Source organism: Mobula birostris, chromosome 1 (genome assembly GCF_030028105.1).
Source record: "Mobula birostris isolate sMobBir1 chromosome 1, sMobBir1.hap1, whole genome shotgun sequence".
Taxonomy (NCBI): Eukaryota; Metazoa; Chordata; class Chondrichthyes; order Myliobatiformes; family Myliobatidae; genus Mobula; species Mobula birostris.
In genome coordinates, this window is record NC_092370.1 from 226,605,454 (window position 1) to 226,625,100 (window position 19,647).

At 42.1% G+C, this 19,647-nt stretch overlaps 1 protein-coding gene across 2 annotated transcripts in view; it reads left to right on the forward strand.

Moving 5' to 3' along the window:
- Positions 1-19,647, forward strand: part of ttc7b (tetratricopeptide repeat domain 7B) — a 470,264-nt gene that overhangs the window by 144,897 nt on the left and 305,720 nt on the right. For both annotated transcript variants that reach the window (XM_072272880.1, XM_072272891.1), the window contains exon 5: positions 7,758-7,879. In XM_072272880.1, the coding sequence (XP_072128981.1) occupies positions 7,758-7,879 (122 nt within the window). The remainder of the gene's footprint in view (positions 1-7,757; positions 7,880-19,647) is intronic.

A 19,647-nucleotide genomic window follows, 5' to 3' on the forward strand; every position in this document is an offset into this window, starting at 1 on the left:
CAGCTGTCTCAATTATCCGAAGTTTCATGGAAATAGTTAAACATGTATAATAAAGACGAACTGCTGTTTAACTGAGTAACAAATTAAGTATTTAAATGAATAAATTAGAACACTAGCAATACTGCTACAGTACTGTAAAACTAGCCGGCTGGTGGCATAGTGGCATCAGTGCCGGACTTCGGAGCGAAGGCTCCCAAGTTCGAATCTAGCCGGCTACCCTGGCACGCTTTTCATCTGTGCTGGGTTGAGCATCGAGCTAGCAACTCGACCTCGTAAAAAAGAAACATCAACAGCAAAAGGTTGATGGCCTATGCTCTCTCGTGAGTTTAAAGGCAATTTCTCTTTCTTTTCTCACTGTATTACTTCCTAATAGTTATCAACAGAGGAATTCATCCGGTATACATTGCCATGTTCTTTTGATTGACTAAATGAACAAAATCAGCACACAGATCTAGTGCAGATAATGGACTGCCTTCATACAATGCTGTTGACAATTGTATCCTCCAAATCTTCATTGTAAAGTTCTAGATCACTGGTCCCCAACCACTGGGCCGCAAGCATGTGCAACCGGGCCATGAGGAAACGATATGATTTGGTGATATGAACCGATATGAGTCAGCTGCACCTTTCCTCATTCCCTGTCACACCCACTGTTGAACTTGAACGTACACGAAGTCCACAAGAATATTGTCAATATTAAACCAGTCTGCGGTGCGCAAAAGGTTAGGGACCCCTGTTCTAGATTATTGTAAGTTCCTTCAAAATCTTCGTAGTTTCTAACTTGTTGAAGGAGTGAAATTGTTTCACTTTCACTCTTGGCTGTTTCTGGCATCATGACATGAAAGTGCCTTCTTCTGTTGATCAGTGTCAAAAAAGCCAAATTAAATCCACTATGATTCAATGTTGTAATAAAATACAACCTGAAAACTTACAAGGAGGGGAGGGTGGTGAGTACTTTTTATGGGCACTGTATAGTAACACCAAGCAAATTGTCATCACCTTGACAAAGTACAGAGAGAGATGAGCATGGCATAACTCATCACGACCTCATCCACAATCTTTATCAGAATATTCACCTACACATTCTCCAATTTTATAAACAACAGTTTCAATAGCTAATTTATTTCTGCTAATCAAATGTGTGTATCTGATGGAGGGATTTGCTAGAGTTGTTGGGGAGGGTTTAAACTATTTTGGCAGGAGTATGGGAACCAGGATGTTAGGGCTGAGGTTGGGGCAATTGGCAATGTGTAGTGTGACTGTAAGGAAGGATTGGTATATGATAGGGCAAAATTGCAGTTGGAATAATCTGAAGTGTAACATGGGGGAAAAATCGAAAAGGATAATGAATACAGGACTGAAACTGTGATATTTGAATGCACACAGTATACAGAATGAGGTAGATGATCTTGTAGCGCAGTTGGAGATTGGCAGGTATGATATCGTGAGCATCACTGAATCGTGGCTGAAAGAAAATCATAGTTGTGAGCCTAACATTCAAGTATGCATTTTGTATTGAAAGGAGAGGCAAGTAAGCGGAGGGGCTGCGGTGTCTCTATCGGTAAAAAAAACACAAATCTTTAGAAAGAGGTGACATAGGATCAGAAGATGTAGAACCCTTGTGGGTAGAGTTAAGAAACTACAAGGGTAAAAAGATCCTGAAGGAAGTTATATACAGGCTGCCGAACAGTAGCAAGGATGTGGGATATAACTTTCAATGGGAAATAGAAAAAGAATGTAGTGAGGGCAATGTGGCAACCTGGGAAAATCAGGTTGTTGTTGGATCACAAGAGAGAGGAATTGTAGAATGCCTACTAGATGGCTTTCTGAAGCAGCTTGTGGATGAGCCTACTAGGGGAAAGGCAATTCTGGTTTGGCTGTTGTGCAATGAACCAGATTTGATTCGGGAGCTTAAGATAAAGGAACCCTTAGGAGACAGTGATCATAATATTCACCTTGCTGTTTGAGAGACAGAAGATAAAGTAAGATGTATCAGTATTATAGTGGAATAAATAGAATTACATAGGCATGAGAGAGTAATGTTTGAGTTTCTGTGGTGATTCGGAAAGTGCAGGATAAATACATCTGAAAGATGAAGAAATATTTTAAAAAAGATGAGGCAGCCAGAGCTGACAAGGGATGTCAAAGTCAGCATAAATGCAAATGAGAGGGCATATGATATAACAAAAATATTAGGAAGCTTTTAAAAACCAACATAAGGCAACTAAAAAAACATAAGGAGAAAAAAGAGGAAATATGAAGGTAAGCTAACCAATAATATCAAAGAGGTTTTTCAGATATATAATGAGTAAAAGAGAGGCGAGAGTGGATATTGAACTGCTGGAAAATGACATTGGAGAGGTAGCCATGGGGACAAAGAAATGGTGGATGGACTTAATAAATATTTTGCATTAGTTTTCACGGTGGAAGACACTAGCAGTATGCTAGAAATTTGAGAGTGTCAGAAGGCAGAAGTGAGTGTCGTTGCTATTAATAATGAGAAGGTGCTTGGGAAGCTGAAAGTTCTGAAGGAAGACAAGTCACCTAAACCAGATGGACTACATGCCAGAGTTCTGAAATAGATGACCGAAGAGTTTGTGCAGGCATTAGGAATGATATTTCAAGAACCTCTAGATTTTAGGATGATTCCGGAGGACTGGAAATTGCAAATGTCACTCCACTCTTTAAGAAGGGAGGGAGGCAGAAGAAAGGAAATTGTAGGCCAGTTAGCCTGACTTCAGTGGTTGGGAAGATGTTGGCTTCCACTGTTAAAGATGAGATTTTGGTGTACTTGTTGGCGCATGATAAAGTAGGCTAAAGTCAGCACGGTTTCCTTGAGGGGAAATATTGCCTGACAAATCTGCTGGAATTCGTTAAGGAACGAACAGGTAGCTTAGGTGAAGGAGAGTCAGTGGACATTGTTTACTTGGATATACAGAAGGTCTTTCACTAGTTGCTGCACATGAGGCTGTTTAACAAGATGAGAATCCATTGTTTTAAAGAAAGTATACTAGCATGGACGAAGATTGGCTGACTGGCAGAGGCAAAGAGTCAGAATAAAGATGACTTATTCTGGTTGGCTGCTGCTGACCAATGGTGCTTGCCGGGGTCTGTATTGGGATCGATTCTTTTCATGTTCTATGTCAGTGATTTAGATGATGGAATTAATGGTTTTTATGGCCAAGTTTGCGAACAGTAAAAAGATAGGTGGAGGGGCAGGTAGTGTTGAGGAGAGAGGGAGTCTGCAGAATAACCTGTACAGATTGGAAGAATGGGCAAGGAAGTGGCAGATGGAATATAGAGTAGGGAAGTGAATGGTCATGCACTTTAGTAGAAGGAATAAAGAAGTAGGCTATTTTCTAAACAGGGCGAAGATGCAAAAATCAGAGGGGCAAAGGGACTTGGGAACCCTTGTGCAGGATTCCATAAAGGTTGAGACATTGATAAGGAAGACATGCAATGTTAGGATTCATTTCAAGAGGACTACAATATAAGAGCAATGATGTGATGCTGAGGCTTTAAAAGGTATTGGTCAGACCACACATGTAGTATTGTGAGCAGTTTTTGGTCTCTTACCCAAGAAAAAATGTGCTGGCATTGGAGAGGGTCCAAATGAAGTTCATGAGACTGATTCTGGAAATGAAATGGTTAAAGTATAAGGAGCATTTAATGGCTCTAGGCCTGTCCTCACTGGAATTTAGAAGAATGATGGGGGATCTCATTGAAATCTGTCGAATATTGAAAAGTCAATTAGAGTGTATTTGGAGAGGATATTTCCTATAGATGGTGAGTCTTGGACCGGAGGGCACAGCCTCAGAAAGGAGAGACATACATTTAGAACAGGGATGAGAAGGCATTCCTTTAGTCAGAGAGTGGTGAATCTGTGGAATTCATTGCCACGGATGGTTGTGGAGGTCAAGTCATTGAGTATATTTAAAGCGGAGATTCATACATTCTTGTTTACTCGGGGTCAAGAGTTATGGAGAGAAAACAGGAGAATGGATTTAGGAGGATAATAAATTAGCCATAATGGAATGCCGAAGCAGACTCGATGTGCTGAGTGGCCTAATTCTGTTCCTATGAATTATGATCCTATGGTTTTATGTGAAATTTTTCGGTTGACTATTGAGTCCTGAAGGATGCAATGCACCCAGTCCCAGATGAGGTGCTGTCCTCAAGATTTGATTGAACTTTGTTAGAACAATGTAGGAGGCCAGTTCTGATGAAAAGTCATTTGAAATAAAGCTCAGTTTCTCTCTAGCTCTCGACATAAAAATTGTCTGATCTGCTGGAAATTTCAAGCATTTTCAGTTTTACATTCAATATGATCTTTTTAGCATATATTTTTGGACAGAGTATTGAAATAGAAATTTTAGATTATGACAACACTCAGTTCTCTTTTATTGTCATTTAGAAATGCATACATGCATTAAGAAATGATACAATGTTTCTCCGGAGTGCTATCACAGAAAACAAGACAAACCAAAGTCTAACACTGACAGAACCACATAATTATTTACAGCAGTGCAAAGAAATACTATAATTTGATGAAGAACAAACCATGGGCACGGTAAATAAAGTCTCAAAGTCCCCGAGTCGATCGATTCCTGAGTCTCCGATAGCAGCGGCAAAAGGGAGAAACTCCCTGCCATAAACCTCCAGGCACCGACAACTGCCGATGCCTCGGAAGCAGCCGACCGCAGCCGACCCTGAGTCTATCCATCCGAAAACTCCTAGCTTCGGACCAGCCTTCCGATACAACCTCCCGAGCGCCTTCGACCTCGCCCCGGCCGCTGAAACAGGCAAAGCCGAGGATTTCGGGGCCTTCAGCTCCAGAGATTCCGGTTACCACACAGTAGCAGCAGCAGCGAAGCAGGCATTTCAGAAGATTTCCAGATGTTCCTCCATACTCTCACATCTGTCTCCATCAAATCAGAATTGTGCACGGTCACCTACTTGACAGATAACAGACATCACCGCCGAAGTGGCCGCACGTGCTGTCGTCACGCCGCCATCTTCTCCTCCAATTCAAATTATTATCAAAATTGAATTGTTAGATGCAAGAGATTCTGCAGATCATAAACACAAAATACTCTGTAGATGCTGGGGCCAAAGCAACACGCACAACATGCTGGAGGAACTCAGCAGGTCGGGCAGCATCCGTGGAAACAACTGTTCGTTTCCACGGATGCTGCCCGACCTGCTGAGTTCCTCCAGTGTGTTGTGCGAGATTCTGCAGATGCTGGAAATCTTGAGCAACGCACACAAAATGTTGGAGGAACTCAGCAGGTCAGGCAGCATCTATGGAAGGGAATAAAACACTGTATTCAAAGTGCAGAAATATGTCAAGGGGACTCTTGTTATTTTTTAATAATTCAGAATATGTTGTAGAAGTAAGTATATCTTTGTACGGCTCAGTTCAAACCTACAGTTTCCTTTCTTTTGGTGATTTAAGTTTGCTTTTCCTAATTTTGTTCACTTATGTTTATGTACATACAGGTGTGAATAACTTGTTCCAGACTCAATTTGAGAAGTTGTTTAAAAATACCTCAAACATAGTAATCTTAGGTTTTCTGCCTGTGCCACGCAACAGTGAGTATAGGAATAGAGTGAGGTAGAGGATAAATGCATAGTTGAGGGATTGGAACAGGGAGCAGGAATTAAGGTTTCTGGATCATTGGAACCTCTTTTGGAGCCGGCGTTACCTGCACAAAAAGGACAGGTTGCACTTGAATCCAAGGGGGACCAACGTCCTGGCAGGGAGGTTTGCTAAGGCTATTGGGGAGAGTTTCAACTAGAATTGCTGGGGGTGGGAACCGAACTGAAGAGAAGGAGGAAGAGATGGTTGGCTCACAAATAGAGAAAGCTTGTAGACAGTGCGAGAGGGAAGATGGGCAGGTGAAAGAGAAGGGATGCACTCAGACCAATGGTTTGAGATGTGTCTATTTTAATGCAAGAAGCATCATGAACAAAGTGGATGAGCTTAGAGCGTGGATCAGTGGTTGGAGCTATGATGTTGCGGCCATTACAGAGCATTGGATGGCTCAGGGGCAGAAATGGTTATTTAGAGTGCCAGGCTTTAGTTGTTTCAGAAAGGACAGGGAGGGAGGCAAAAAAGGTGGGGGCATGGCACTGTTAATCAGAGATAGTGTCACGGCTGCAGAAAAGGAGGAAGTCATGGAGGGATTGTCTACTGACTCTCTGTGGGTGGAAGTTAGAAACAGGAAAGGGTCAATAACTTTACTGGGTGTCTTTTATAGACCACCCACTAGTAACAGGAACGTCAAGGAGCAGTTAGGGAGACAGATTATGCTGTTCCCTTATTCAAGAAAGGGAGTAGAGATAGCCTAGGAAATTACAGACCAGTGAGTCCTACTTCAGTGGTTGGTAAGTTGATGGAAAAGATCCTGAGGGACAGGATTTATGAACATTTGGAGAGACATAATATGATTAGGAGTAGTCGGCATGGCTTTGTGAAAGGCAGGTCGTGCCTTACGATCCTGATTGAATTTTTTGAGGATGTGACTAAACACATTGATGAAGGTAGAGCAGTAGATGTAGTTTATATAGATTTCAGCAAGGCATTTGATAAGGTAACCCATGCCTGGCTGATTGAGAAAGTAAGAAGGCATGGGATCCAAGGGGAACTTGCTTTGTGGATCCAAAATTGGCTTGCCCACAGAAGGAGAAGAGTGCTTGTAGACGGGTCATATTCTGGATGGAAGTTGGTGACCAGTGGTGTGCCTCAGGGATCTGTTCTGGGACCTCCTTCTCTTCGTGATATTTATAAATGACCTGGATGAGGAAGTGGAAGGATAGGTTAGTAAATTTGCTGATGACACAAAGGTTGGGCGTGTTGTGGATCGTGTGGAGGGCTGTCAGAGGTTACAACAGGACATCGATAGGATGTAGAACTGGGCTGAGAAGTGGCAAATGGAGTTCAACCCAGATAAGTGTGAGGTGGTTCATTTTGATAGGTCAAATATGATGGCAGAAAATAGAATTAATGGTAAGACTCTTGGCAGTGTGGAGGATCAGAGGGATCTTGGGGTCCGAGTCCATAGGCCAAAGCTGCTGTGCAGGTTGACTCTGTGGTTAAGAAAGCATACGGTGCATTGTCCTTCATTAACCGTGGGATTAAGTTTAAGAGCTGAGAGGTAATGTTACAGCTACATAGGACCCTGGTCATATCCCACTTGGAGTACTGTGTTCAGTTCTGGTCACCTCACTACAGGAAGGATGTGGAAACTATAGAAAGGATGCAGAGGAGATTTACAAGGATGTTGCCTGGATTGGGAAGCATGCCTTATGAAAATAGGTTGAGTGAACTTGGCCTTTTCTCCTTGGAGCGGCAGAGGATGAAAGGTGACCTGATAGAGGTGTATTTGATGATGAGAGACATTGATCGTGTGGATAGTCAGAGGCTTTTTCCCAGGACTGAAATCGCTAGCATGAGAGGTTACAGTTTTAAGGTGTTTTGGAAGTAGGTACAGAGGTAAGTTTTTTACGCAGAGAGTGGTGAATGCGTGGAATCGGCTGCTGGCAACGGTGGTGGAGGTGGATATGATAGGGTTTTTTAAGAGACTCCTGGATAGATACATGGAGCTTAGAAAAATAGAGGCTATGGGTAACCCTAGGTAATTTCTAAAGTAAGTATATGTTCGGCACAGCATTGTGGGCCGAAGGGCCTGTATTATGCTGCAGGTTTTCTATGTTTCTATGTTTCTAATAGCAATTGTTCTTGTTTTTGGAGCCAGGTATTGAACACTAACATTCAGAACAGAAGTCCGAAGCCTGGTTCAGCATTCCAAGAACAAGAACTGGGATTTTTCCTCGAAACAGGACTTCAACGAGCGCACGTCATTTATTTTAAAAATGGGTAAGATCCAGATTACTTGTTGGAGCTTTCTGTGTGTATACACCTTTGGGGGTAAACTGTGTTGGATCCATTCCGAGAATGTGGCATGTGCACATGCAGTGAATTGATTGGGGCTCCTACACATGGAGGGCTCTCTTTTTTTTTGCAGTGCTTTTGGTTGGTCATGCAGTGGGCCAGGTTCGTAGTTTTCACATTGTGTGTACCATTGCTAACATGACAGAGTAATAAGTTTAATCGTACTACTCCTTTGTTGTTCTTACCCTGTGCTTAAGTAATGGGAGGCAACTTCAGCATTTTTGAAAAGGGTGTAATATAGATGCACATTTGTTTTTCTTCATTCATCCTTGAGCTTACAAATGATCAAGTCTTAGCCTGTGGCCTGACAGACATACTGCTGTATATGTGCAGGCCTGGAGCTAGTTACTTATAACTTATAACAGGGACTTGGTAATTTTTATTACTAGAGACTCCAGGTCAAACCCAGACAGTTCCCAGGATATGCCAAAGGAGGAAGAAATGTTTAAATGCACAGGGTGACAAGGCTTTTGATGCATGAGTTCTTGCATGTACACATGTGCATTTGCAATATGTGTATCTGAAAGTGCATTTGTGCATCTTCAATTTCACTCAGCAAAAATGGCCGAAAGTTTGCTGAATGGAAGACTGGTGGGATGAAAAAAATTTAAAGATTAAAGATTGGCTTAATTTGTAGCGTGAACATCAAAACAATGAAACATACGTGAAATGTGTCATTTGTGTCAGATTAAATCAGTGAGGATTGTGCTGGGGGCAGCCCTCAATGCCGTCACACTTCCAGTGCCATCATAGCTTGCCCACAACTCACCACCCCTGTGTGTCTGTGGAATGTGGGAGGAAATTGGAACAGCTCATAGGAAACCCATGCAGTCACAGGAAGAACGTGCTAACTCCTTACAGACAGCGGTGGAAATTAAACCTCTGTCAATAATCACTGGCACTGTAAAATGTTAAGCTAACGGCTACATTACCATGACACCCTAAAGTTCTAAAATGTTAGAACAAGAATTTGTTAAGAACAGCTTCAGCTTTGTTCAGTAGAAAAGACAGCCAGTATTTTTATCGCAGGGTAGAAATACCAGATAGGAGAGAAACAGCTTTAAGGTGGAGGGGGGTGTAAAGGAGATGCCCGAGGCATGTTTTTTATACTGGTAGTCACCCAGAACGCTGCTAGGGGTGGTGCTGAAGGCAGATGCAATAGCTGTTCAAGGGTTTATTAGACATATGAATGTGCAGGGAATGGTGGGATATGGATCACTTGCAGTCAGTACGGATTAGTGTAATTTGATGTTGCACACAAAATGCTGGAGGAACTCAGGAAGTCAGGCAACATCTATGGAGGGGAGTAAACAGTCGATGTTTTGGGCGAAGATCCTGTATCAGGATGGAAAGGAAGAGGGAAGAAGTCAGAATAAGAAGGTAGGGGGAGGGAAAGGATTATAAACTGACAGGTAATGAGTGAGACCAGGTCAGAAGGAAGGTAAATGGATTGGGGAGGAGGGATGAAGTAAGAAGCTGGGAGGTGATAGGTGAGATCAGGTAAGGGGGGAGGTAGATAGGTGGGGTAGGAGGCAAGAAGTAGGAAGCTGGGAAGTGAGAGCTGGAAGAGGTAAAGGTTGAAGAAGGATCATAAAGCTAGGATCTTTATGTCCTCGTTGTCCACGGGAATGGTACCGGAGGATTGGAGGGAGGTGAATGTTGTCCCCTTGTTCAAAAAGGGTAGTAGGGATGGTCTGGGTAATTATAGACCAGTGAGCCTTACGTCTGTGGTGGGAAAGCTGCTGGAAAAGATTCTTAGAGATAGGATCTATGGGCATTTAGAGAATCATGGTCTGATCAGGGACAGTCAGCATGGCTTTGTGAAGGGCAGATCGTGTCTAACAAGCCTGATAGAGTTCTTTGAGGAGATGACCACGCATATAGATGAGGGTAGTGCAGTGGATGTGATCTATATGGATTTTAGTAAGGCATTTGACAAGGTTCCACATGGTAGGCTTATTCAGAAAGTTAGAAGGCATGGGATCCAGGGAAGTTTGGCCAGGTGGATTCAGAATTGGCTTGCCTGCAGAAGGCAGAGGGTCGTGGTGGAGGGAGTACATTCGGATTGGAGGATTGTGACTAGTGGTGTCCCACAAGGATCTGTTCTGGGACCTCTACTTTTTGTGATTTTTATTAACGACCTGGATGTGGGGGTAGAAGGGTGGGTTGGCAAGTTTGCAGACGACACAAAGGTTGGTGGTGTTGTAGATAATGTAGAGGATTGTCAAAGATTGCAGAGAGACATTGATAGGATGCAGAAGTGGGCTGAGAAGTGGCAGATGGAGTTCAACCCGGAGAAGTGTGAGGTGGTACACTTTGGAGGGACAAACTCCAAGGCAGAGTACAAAGTAAATGGCAGGATACTTGGTAGTGTGGAGGAGCAGAGGGATCTCGGGGTACATGTCCACAGATCCCTGAAAGTTGCCTCACAGGTGGATAGGGTAGTTAAGAAAGCTTATGGGATGTTAGCTTTCATAAGTCGAGGGATAGAGTTTAAGAGTCATGATGTAATGATGCAGCTCTATAAAACTCTGGTTAGGCCACACTTGGAGTACTGTGTCCAGTTCTGGTCGCCTCACTATAGGAAGGATGTGGAAGCATTGGAAAGGGTACAGAGGAGATTTACCAGGATGCTGCCTGGTTTAGAAAGTATGCAATATGATCAGAGATTAAGGGAGCTAGGGCTTTACACTTTGGAGAGAAGGAGGATGAGAGGAGACATGATAGAGGTGTACAAGATAATAAGAGGAATAGATAGAGTGGATAGCTAGCGCCTCTTCCCCAGGGCACCACTGCTCAATACAAGAGGACATGGCTTTAAGATAAGGGGTGGGAAGTTCAAGGGGGATGGTAGAGGAAGGTTTTTTACTCAGAGAGTGATTGGTGCGTGGAATGCACTGCCTGAGTCAATGGTGGAGGCAGATACACTAGTGAAGTTTAAGAGATTACTGGACAGGTATATGGAGGAATTTAAGGTGGGGGGTTATATGGGAGGCAGGGTTTGAGGGTCGGCACAACATTGTGGGCCAAAGGGTCTGTACTGTGCTGTATGTTCTAAGAAGGAATCTGATAGGAGAGGACAGCGGGTCATGGGAGAAAGGGCAGGAGGAAGGGAACCATATGAAGGTGATGAGCAGGTGAGGAGAAGAGAAGAGGTAAAAGGGGAGCCAGAGTGGGGAGTGGGAAAGGGAGAAGGGGGAGTGAGGAGAAATTACTGGAAGTTAGAGAAATCAATGTTCATGCCATCAGGTTGGAGGCACCCAAAAACATGAGTTGTCTCTCCACCAAATGGAGTGTGGCCTCACCTTGACAATAGGGGAAGCCATAGACTGACATGTTGGAATGGAAATGGGAAGTCAAACTGAAATAGGTGGCCACCAGGAAATCTCATCTTTTGTGGCAGATGGCACAAAGGTACACAATGAAACAATAGCTGTTAAAGAATATTGTGAGAGACCTGTAAACATAGAGGGATATGGATCACGTCAAGTCAGTAGGAATTAGTATAATTTGGCAATATCATGGGCCTGAGAACCTGCTCTGGAGATGTACTGTTTGTTCTATGTTAATCAGTTTCAAATTGATCACAGCTTTAAAATTAGGACAAACCTATTTAGAAATGAAATGAGAGATGGTGGAAGTTTGAAACTGCTTCCTTCAAGAGGCTATGGAAGCTGATTGTAATTGATATTTTCAGGGATATTACAATTTTTTGAGAGAGGATTGAGGGTGTAAAATCAAGACAATTTTGGTCTAAGTAAGTGATAGTACACTTCATTGGGTTGAATGGTTACCCCTGTCCAGTTGCGATGTGTTTTGAGTAAATTGTACAATCAAAAATCCTTTATCAAAGGTAGAAAGGGGAAGTTTCTTCCCCTTTCCTTTCCACTCTTAAAATGAAATCAACCCGAAAAGTGAACTCTTTATTCCTCTCTATAGATGCTGCCTGACCTGCTGAGCTCCTCCAAGCATTTTTTGTGTAACATTGTATTTACTCTGCAGTTTGTGAAGGGAACATTTTTTTCCTGAAAAAGTAATCTTTTTCATGGAACTGGAAAAAATACACAAGATTTACTCTTGGTTCTAATAGAAACATAAAATTCTCATCTTGTAACTGAGTTTATATGGCATGTTTCTGTCCCTGAAGTGGGTCTGGCAGCAGCAAATTGTTCCCAATCGATCCCTTGTTAATAAGCTGAATTGTTAACCTTGTGACCAAACAGCTAGGAAAAGTTGACGCATCCTTCATTAATTTCACCTTGTTTTTTTTTTAACTTCCTATGAACTTGTTTCTGTTCCTGGTTTCTGCTACGTTGTCCTTACTTCAATGCGTTTGTTCCCCCTTCTTACAGACTCATTTTCGATTCCGAGTGGGAGATCCACAGCATGAAAACAGGCCCTTTGGCCAACTGCTTCATGCCAACCAAGATCCCTATGTAAGCTAGTCCCATGCCCGCGTTTGATCCTTATCCCTCTAAACTGTTGTAAATGTACCTGTCTCAACCACTTCCTCTGGCATTTTATTCCATATACTGACCACCCTCTGAATGAAACAGTTGCACTTCAGGTTCTTATTAAATCTCTCTCCTCTCACCTTAAGTCTATGCCCTCTGGTCCTTTGGGGGGGGGGGTAAAACACTGCACACAATCACCCTATCTATCCCTAATGATCTTATGCATCTCTATACGATCACCCCTCATTCTCTCGATAAATCCTGAAAATCACCTTCTCTGTCAACACCACCAATTTTAATATCATCTGCAAACCATCTTCCAGTTTAAGATGGCGCTGGTGACCCTCAGCGACTTCTGGCTGGTGGCTAACGAAACAAGGATGGCAACTAAGTACTTTGTTAACCATACTTTTTCTGGCAAATGATCATGGCAAGTAACTTCCATTTGGACTTGGAGGCAATTTGATGTGGCAGAATCAAGGCAAGGCAAGGCAGCGGGTCTGTCGCCAAGAGCCTGAAAGGTCAGGCATAGGCTGAATCGAAGCCGTGGGGTTCAGGCCACAGAGTGTGTCGATGCTACTGAATGCAATGTTGGGATGGAGACTTACAGACTTACAGACTTCGAGGTGGCGAAGTCTGGCATTTCCAAACGGCAGAACCTGTTGTTCAGACACAGATTTAAGTGCCAGGCCAGATTGAAAAGGTCAGGGTGTTGCGGCTCAAGGCAAGGGGGGAGCTAGTTCATCTTGCTGCTCAAAGTGGCAGCACTTGATGTTCGGACAGAGAGTTAACCACGGGCTAGATTGAAAAGGTCAGGTTGTGGGGACCTGAGATGGGGTAGGGGCTGGTTCAGATCTCTACATCACAGCATTTACTCGGCTCTCTACTGAACTATGGGATTCTCTTGCGGTCTTCAGTTCTATTTGCTTGCAGTTACTGTTTGCATGATTTTTCTTTTTCATTGCACATTGTGTGTTTGACAGTCTTTTTTATGGGTTATTTTTTTAATGTGCTCTTTTTTACATACATTGATAGTGAATGTACTTTGAAACTTTGAAGTTACTAACCATGCTCAGTACATACTCATCCAAATCATTGATATAGATGACAAACAGTAACGCGCTCCTTTGTGTACTTAACATTTCAGTGATAATTGAGTAATATTATAATTGAGTCGGTAGAGAGAAAAGTAAATGCAATGTTAGAATTCATTTCAAGAGGGCTAGAATACAAGAGCCTGGACGTGATGCTGAGGCTCTACAAGGCACTAGTGAGGCCTCACCTTGAGTATTGTGAACAGTTTTGGGCTCCTCATTGAAGAAAAGATGTGCTTGCGTTGGAGAGGGTTCAGAGGAAGTTCACAAGGATGATTCTGGGAATGAAAGGGTTATCATGCGAGGAATGTTTGATGGCTCTGGGTCTGTACTCCCTGGAATTTAGAAGGATGGGGGGGGGGGGATCTTACTGAAAGCTTTCGAATGTTGCAAGCCCTAGACAGAGTAGATGTGGAAAGGATGTTTCCCATGATTGGGGAGTCTCGGACAAGAGGACACAGCCTCAGGATAGAGGAGTGACCATTTAAAAGAGAGATGTGGAGAAATTTCATTAGCCATAATAGTAGAGACGAGCAAGTTTTAAAACAAACCAAAGATGACTACCTACCTGTTGAAGCACAGCATATTGTTTCTTCAGAAGGAAAAACAGATGTTTGAGTTTTTAAAAAAAATGCAGCACAATTTTTGTTTGGAAGGGGGAGAAACATGGTTAAGTTAAAAAAAAAGGCAGAAAATGGATGAAATTTATGGGTTCATAAACAGCACTGGGTGATAGTAATAATAAATTTTTAAAAAGCAGAAATAGCTGGATACATCGTAAAGTCAGCACAACACATTGCATAACACATAACTGTAATATGTATACTGTGCAAACTGACCTGTATTTTAAGGTAAATAAAAGGCTCAGTGCAAAATGAGTGCAGTGGGTGGAATAGCATACAGTTTGCTTATAGTTCTAACTGTTCTAAAGTTCTAACTGTTCTAACCAAACCAGCCGAAATGAGATTTGCTGATATTGTGAAAGTAATGCAGGAACATATAGAGCCAGAAATATAGTTGATTACAGAATACCCTAGGTTGCATAAGCAGAATGAAGGGAAAGGGAGTCCATTTCAGTGTACGTGGCTGATTTGAAGAAATTGAACATTGCCAGTTCAGTGAGCTTAATGATGCACTGTCAGATTGTTTATTTTGTGTAATCTTACAGGAAAACATTCAAAATGGCTCCTGTTTAAAAGAGCAATTAAAATAGCGGTATCAGTGGAAATAGGTGTCAGAGACACAATTGAGATGTAGTCAGGAATGAAAGTAAATATGAACAAAATTGCAGTATCTGAACAAGTATCTGCCTGGCCAAATAAATTTTGTTCCCATTGTGGCAGGAGCTCACATACACCAGACCAATGCAGGTTTAAAGGCGAAACTTGCAGAAAGTGCAACAAAGTAGGACACATACAAAAGAGCATGGCAGGCAGACTGCACAGGGAAGAGAAAAAGATTAGAAGCTAAGTTACAGTTTCCAAATGAGCACTAATCAGCATGCTGTTGATAAAAAAAAATCTGATAATCATGAGAGTGATACAGGACTGCATAGCATTGAGATTTACAATGTGAAAACTAGCCAGAGGCAAGCAATATGGCTTACACCAGAAGTGAACGGCAAATTAATTAATAAGGAATTGGACACTGGCCCGGCTCTTTCAGTCATTCCACAAAAGGAGTTTGAATGGCATTTCAAAGATACTGAACTGAAACCTGCAGATATCCAACAAATAACTTATACTGGAGGAAAGATAATTCCTATGGGAATTCATAACAGCGAAATACAGCAACCACCAAGCCACATTGGGCTTGGATGTGGGAAAAGCAGGAGGGCCAGCATTGTGGCCTGTGATTGGCTGTGACAACTACAACTTGTTTGGAGATCTATTCACCATTTGCATGCTACATCAGAGGAAAACATCAAACCCACTTCCCGCACACAAAAAAAACAAATGGTAACAGGATCATCAAGCCCCAAAACCCTTCCCTTCGCATAAAACCGAACAGGAACATTGACCCCCCCCCCCCCAAAAAACAACCCCTCCTCTGCACAAAAAAGCTAACAGAATACAACAGAACATCAATCCCCAAGCCCCCTCTCCTCACACAGAAAAACAGAAAAGAAAGGGGCGATAAAAAAAACACAGGATATAAAAACCATAAGTCTTAAAAAGTCCACAGTCTATAAACACAATAGTCCAATCCATAAACATAGAGCCACAATACCATCCTACGATATCGCCGGCATTCATCAAAAGAAAGGGACACCACATGAGGTAGAGAGGCCCATCCACCTGCCACTGTGATCCACATAGGTCTCTCACAGATTCATTCTCTGGCAGCAATCAAAAGAATGGTAGTTGCTGCTTTCCACATTCATCTTGATGTCTCAATCTTCCTTGATGCTTTAATCGGCGATTAATGAACACTTTAATTGGTGAAATGGAGTCGAACATCGGCTCCATCTCAAAATTTATTTGCATTGACGCTGTCCAAGTAAGCGCTTGCTCCTTGAATCTTCTCGGAGACAGCAAAGCACTGGATCACTTAATGGATCTCCAAACTGTACATCACAGGCACTAACAGTCCCAGGAACATAGTTAGGGTGAAAACCAGGTGTAAAAGAAGTAAAACAGACATTTTCGTGTGCTATCTGGAAGATATCGACCAAGGAAGCGTTACACACTGGCGTCATCTTGACCAGAAGTGTGTATTGCTCTAGGTTCCAGCATTTGCAATACCTCTTGTGTCTATTGTAAATATATTATTTGATTATGCATTCTTTGTTGTTTACATAATTCAATATGGGTTATATAATGAAGTATGTGAATGGCACATGTTATTACTCCACCATGTCATAAATGTGTGCCTCACTAAAAGAAAAAAGTGGAGTACACGCGCTTATCCCTGGTCTCGTGTTTTTCTTTTGATTAGTTTTATGTTTTGAGGTTACAAAACGTAACAGGCGCAGCACTAAATCCAAGTGAAAACCACTGGTCATGGGACCCCAATCCACAATCCGTAAAACCACCCTGTACCATCACCTTCCACATTCCACCCTCAACCTAATTGTGCATTCAACCAGCCAGCTGTCCCTAAATCCAATGTGATCCAACCTTCATAGCAGCCTACCATGTAGAACCCTACTAAAGGACTTACTTAAGTTCACATAGACAACGTCCACCACCCCAGCCCCATTAACTCTCTCGGTTACCTCTTTAAAAAAACAAATTCAATTCTTGAGGAATGTTCTCCCACATACAAAGGTGTACTGACTATCCCCAAATCAACTCCAACTTCCTGCAGTGTTCTACGACCTACCTGATCAGGTCCTTCATACATTTTAGCCACCTTCATATACTTCTCTGCTGGAATTTGGGGAGAGGGGTGTCCTTCCATCTTATATGTGTCAGTTATTTAAACGTTTGAAAGATGCAATCTGTCTGTTTCTCATAATTTTTTTGATCAGCCTGGTATATGTGCAGTCACAACCTCACCCTCGCCTTCATTCTGGAAAAGGTGTGCCTGATTACAGCATCATTAAATCCAGCAGTTTGGTTCAGTCAAAATGCCCCCTAGTGGGTCTTGGAACTTTTAAGCATCTTTGGTGGAGTAATAAAGGATTTTCCATTGCGTGAATTACAAAGGAGTTCTCCCACTGACCCAGTTATTTCTCGGCCAAAGTCCTTAAGTGCTATTTGTGGGACAATGTTTTACACAAGTAAGTGTCACACTTTACTACATACAGCAGTGACCACTTGTTTAGCTGGGTAGGTTTTTTTTGGAATATCTTTGAACTTGACGCAGGTAAACAATAAATGTGCTTCATTCCTTCTCAGTGTTGGGTCATTCATATCAATTGTTTGTGAATATCATTAAGAAATCATATGAAGGCAAAGAAATGGTTACTGTTTCCACTACCTTGAATATTGGTTAATGGGACAAGGCAAAAATAACAGGTTGGCATGGATTAGATGGTCCAAGGAACCTGTTTCTGTGCGGTATTCTGTCTCTATGTTTGCAACGTTCAGGCAGCTTCTGTGGCCATATATTTTTGCACACTATCTTATAGATCAACCAAAGTTATTAAACCCAATTGTGTAGCTTTCCTCCATTGAGGCTGATTTTATTATCTCAGTAATACCACTACAGCCCAGCACACAACTCAGTCTGATTCTGCCAGTTTGCAAAGGTAGTAACATCTGGGAATTGCAGGAAACGGAAATCACAGTATCCAAAATAAAGTCCCTAATCCCACTTCAGACTGATCCCGGTGGTATGTAAGGGTTTCTGCTTTGTCCTCTGAGAATTTGATTATGTTCCACAAATTCAAATTGCAATTGTATTCTAATAATACTTTGAAATAGTGTTCTAGGTACAACACCAGGGAGGGTAAATAATACATATCAGTGCAGCAGCATCATGTAACAAAGTTCCTTTCAAAAACATTTATTTCCCTAAGCCGTCAGGCTGATTAAAACATCTCACCACTGCATAAACATCACTCAGTGTCACAATCAGTCTATGTACATTGTGTTTTATAGGATTGCTTCTATATTTGTACTTATTGTGTTTTTTTTGCATTCTTTATACTTCTTGTCTTCTTATGCTGCATCAGATTCAGAGTAAAAATCATTTCATTCACCTTTACACTTGTGGACTGAAGAATGACAATGAATCTTGAATCTTGAATCCTGATTGCAGTTTTATCATTGGAACCCAAGGGACAGTTACTGTTTTGTTTAAAATGTACTCAAGGTCATTTTGGAGTTATACTTGAAGTATTATTTTGGAATAGGTCATCACTTCACAAGTGAAGCTACAAAAAAGAAAATGAGTTTCTGTTAACTTTTACCATTGAAAAGCACTCAGAGTCACGGAGGCTGACACAGATAAAGAAGTCCTCCTCCCTTAAGTTTGCATCCTCTCCAACCTTCTTCCTAGACAACAGTGAAATGTCCCTGGACAACAGAATTAAAGAGAATTCCAAAACCTTATTGAATTACCTTAGATATCACTGTGTTAATAAAGGTATTCAGGAGGCTTTGATTAAATTAAAAATCAAAGTTTAAAGTTCAAGGTAAATTAGTTATCATAGTGTGTATACGTATGAATAGCTAGGGTGCCTAAGACTTTTGCACAGTACTATATTTGTAAATGTGAAGCAGAGAGCAAGTTTGTAAATCTGACAGGAGCTAAGGATGTTGGGAATGACAAGGGTGGAGTACCATGGGAGGCGTGTGGGACAGGTGACAGATGAATACCAGGGGCAGGGAGTGATGCGGGTGCAGATACACCCATCCCTGAGACACCAGGCAAGATGATTTGATTCCAAACATTTGGTTTATTGATCATTACATAATGTCTCTCTGGTGCTTCCAGCCTCCTCCCCTCTCCCTTCCCCCTTTCCCAACTATTACAGACATCCCACCCTGCAAAAACTCATTTCAGGGAGGTAGCACCATCAATTTAAGGGAGACTCCTGGAACTTCCGGGAGAGGTGGGATGTCTGCAATAGAGTAGCTCCTTAGCAGCTAGCCAGCTAGTTTAAATAACGTTAGCTATGCTAATGAATGAATGACACCTGTTAAACTCACCTCAACATGTCTTTTACAGTCTTAACCCACCATGGGCAATAGAAAAGTCACTGTTGCAAACAGCGCAGCGAGCAACACTGTAATTATTTTGACCCCTATTAGGCAGGGGTACACTTTAGAGTAGTCTGGGGTGACGTATGTTTTATATTTTTTTTTGGAACACTCTGCCATGGCGCGCTCTTGCTCTCTCTCTCGCTCGCTCTCTCTCTCTCTCTCTCTCTCTCATGGTCGCTCTCACGCTCTCTCTCTCTCTTGCGCTCTCTCGCTCATTCTCAAAAAAATTGATTTCCATGATATTGTATATAATTTGCAGGCATCAGGGAGCAACTATTAATATGCAGGAGACTCCCGGAACTTCCGGGAGAGGTGGCATGTCTGCTATTATTCCCCTCTCCCTGGCCCTTCCTATTCTCAGTCCACAATAAGGAACCATAACAGAATCAGGTTTATCATCACTCACATATTTCATGAAATTTGTTTTGGTTTTTTTTGCAGCCACAGTGCAGTGCAATACATAGAACAATACAGCACAGGAACAGGCCATT